The sequence below is a fragment of the Metarhizium robertsii genome (genome assembly GCF_000187425.2).
Source record: "Metarhizium robertsii ARSEF 23 chromosome Unknown MAA_Scf_60, whole genome shotgun sequence".
NCBI classification, from domain to species: domain Eukaryota; kingdom Fungi; phylum Ascomycota; class Sordariomycetes; order Hypocreales; family Clavicipitaceae; genus Metarhizium; species Metarhizium robertsii.
This window is the reverse complement of record NW_011942205.1, coordinates 1-2,776: the sequence shown is the minus strand read 5'-3', so window position 1 is coordinate 2,776 and position 2,776 is coordinate 1. Positions and strand designations below refer to the sequence as shown.

Below are 2,776 nucleotides of genomic sequence, written 5' to 3'. Positions count from 1 at the left end.
GGTCGTTCTGGCGTATCGGTGCTGTCGTCCGATTGAGACGATTCGCTGTTTGGTTCAGCGTCGCGCAATGCCTCACAAACGGCACTGAGCGAATTGTCGAGAGGGTTTTGCTCGATAGTCTCGAGCTCCTCTCGGGTTAGGTGAGCCATTCCAGAGGCTATAGGAGAAGGCGCAACGCTAGGGGCATGTGAGATCAACAAAACGATCAGGACATGCCCATCCCGATGGTTGAGAAAAAGGGGACCCCAGGATAACAGCGGCATGGGAGTGCTGAGTGCCACGCCCCACCTTATGTAATTCAGCTAGGTTAGCTCTCACCACCTAAGCTCGACAATGTTTACGATCTCATTCCGCCTCTGTTCAAGATGATGCAGTTGCGACTCGGTTTCCGCCACATTGCCCGCCTCACGCCGTCCCAGGCTTCTGCTTGTGTAAATGGCCCTCACTGTGAATTGAATGATTATTCGTGCGGTTTTCGATCGCCTGGGTTCCCTCAACTGGTGGTACCGGCACATCTTGTGCCCCAGTGATGGTATCAATGGACAGGCCAATGTCTTTTCCAAAAAAAGCCAAGTACGTAGATCGTGAATGAACAATGATGTCAGGTTCGCTTCTTGTCTTTGAAGGCACCATGCAGTATATCCCGTACTGCCGGTGGCCCACTTCTCTCCGAAGGTTTGTCATCCGTCCTCTATCAGATATTCATTCTCCGTATTGTCGATTTGAACTGACCCCGCCCTTGCTATGACACCTTCCACCATTGTCATGCAAGATTCAATATCATCGAGATGGAATTGCGGAGGTTTGCACGCCGTTCTGAGCAGCCGGAGAGATCTTCCGATCCGGGTTCCGTCGCAGCAGACCTGAACCCAAGCCTGTGTGCCAGAGAAGCGAATTGAAACAACAGAGTCTCGTCAGCTTGCGCCACATTCGCGCCCGATTTCTTCCTCTTTATGTCAGCAGGCACGTCGGAATGTGCTGCAGGGTGCGCAGATAGTGGGCTGACTGGTTAGTGGAGCCCGGCGTGAGCTTCATCGACGCTACCTTTTGCAAGCAGCACGTCCCTCACGAGCAGCGCCCAGCAAAAGGTGGTCGCGGAAATTTTGCGAGACACCAAGAATGGCTCCGTTGGTGCTACCTTCCTATCACATCTGCCATGGTTTCCATGGTGCAACACAAAGTAGCAAGCGGACCCGCACAATTGTTAGTAACGTGTACCGGGGCTTTCCGAGGACTGATCACTTGCCAACATCACATGATCCCTAAACCAAAAGGCCCAAACACATGGTATATTTCTGCAAAGCCCCATTTTGCGCTCCTAAACACTCACGACAACCCCCTTCCTGATCCATACAGGAATCCTTTCATCGAGATGGCAGACACCCCAGGATTCAGCGCCAATATGACTGAGGAGACTTTGATCGCCTCGGCAAGACTGTTAGTTCGGGTGTGTTTGCTAAGAGACCTGCTGCTAATCCAGGGTAGTCACAATCAGTTCCCCCCCGACACTGCGTTTCCTCAAATAGAGCAACTATCCGATGGACTTGAAGAACTCTGTGCAATAATTGCAAAGTACAATGCCCAGAGCCATTTCCGGCTGCGACTCCTACATCGCCATATGACGATCCCTGAAGGGCAAATAATGTTAGGGACTAGAATAACGAAACCTCTCGGGTTCTGGACTAGACCTACTCGCATTTCCGACATCGATTTACGCAAAATCTATGGTCATATTTTTTCGGTAGATGCAGCTAGGTATACGAGTGAAGGCGAGATGAGAAATGCCCTTCTATTTCCCTCCGAGTTTCGCGAAGGTCCGCCAGTCAGCTTTGGAAACATAGACGGTAATTTTTTTACGGAGTTCACCGACTGCCTCCGAACGAAGGGACTGGAAAATGTTTTTGGACTTGAGGTAGTACAAGATCAGCTTGGGAAAATGATCGAGTTTTCTTTCGATATTGGCAGTCTCTTGCTTAAGGAGGAGGAGGTGAATGCAGAGGTGAGGGGGGAGGGGAAAGGACAGTTCGAGCTCCAAGAAACAGGATGGAGTGTCATGATTGAGGATGAGACTGTCTATAAGACCGGGGAGACACGTTGCGCTACCTTTGCGACTGGCCATGTTAAAGTTACCGACAGCAAGGCTAAGGGCGTGTTAGACGTTGTGAAGATCTTGAGAGATGATGGTGTATTGGCCACGTAGGCTATAACGAAGAGCACCCCGGGATGGGAAACTCCTAGCTTCATTGTTCATATTCTTCTATTAAGTTCAATATTAACTTGAGAGTGCTGTTGTTACTTAGGAGGCAAGACGACGATGTAAAGGACGCACGAGTTTTGGACCTAATCAGGGACTGCGCCTCGAATAAAGTCCTCTACCAATCCTGCATCTATTACCTCCATTGTTACAAACGCTTCTTCCCCGCATTCATTCCAAAATATCATGCCAAACCCATCCCTTTGAATTATTTGCTTGAAACACTCCAACTTGATCAAGTATATTTTCGTCACTGTACTGCTGGCACCCGGAGAAGGTCCGGGTACGTAGACCTCTTGACCAGACGGCTTCACAATAGTATCCAATGCTCTTGGCAGCCTTAGTAAAACGCATGGTGGATACCCCTGCGGACTACCGAACCAAATCCCGCCCAGAATATCATTAGGGCGTTGGACAATTATCTGGTGAAGAATGTGTTTCTGGAACCGAATGGCTCCTTCAAATCATCAGTGCAAGTCTCCTCGACCCAGCAGATATACTACTCAATTAGTGTCTACCGTA

The 2,776-nt window shown here is 49.6% G+C and overlaps 2 protein-coding genes across 2 annotated transcripts in view; one reads left to right on the top strand and one right to left on the bottom strand.

The window, feature by feature from the left end:
- The window catches only part of MAA_10534 (serine/threonine-protein kinase Sgk2), a gene marked incomplete at both ends in the record, with an annotated part of 1,204 nt that extends 941 nt beyond the window's left edge, over positions 1–263 (bottom strand). The window contains one exon of the mRNA XM_007828532.2: positions 77–263. Within this exon, the coding sequence (XP_007826723.2) occupies positions 77–263 (187 nt within the window). The remainder of the gene's footprint in view (positions 1–76) is intronic.
- Positions 264–1,255: 992 nt separating this feature from the next.
- Positions 1,256–2,200, top strand: MAA_10533 (uncharacterized protein; the record flags this gene model as incomplete). Its single annotated transcript, XM_007828531.2, has 2 exons — positions 1,256–1,437; positions 1,486–2,200. 2 exons carry the CDS (start codon positions 1,256–1,258, stop codon positions 2,198–2,200), a joined length of 897 nt encoding a protein of 298 aa, XP_007826722.2.
- Between the last annotated feature and the right edge of the window lie 576 nt (positions 2,201–2,776).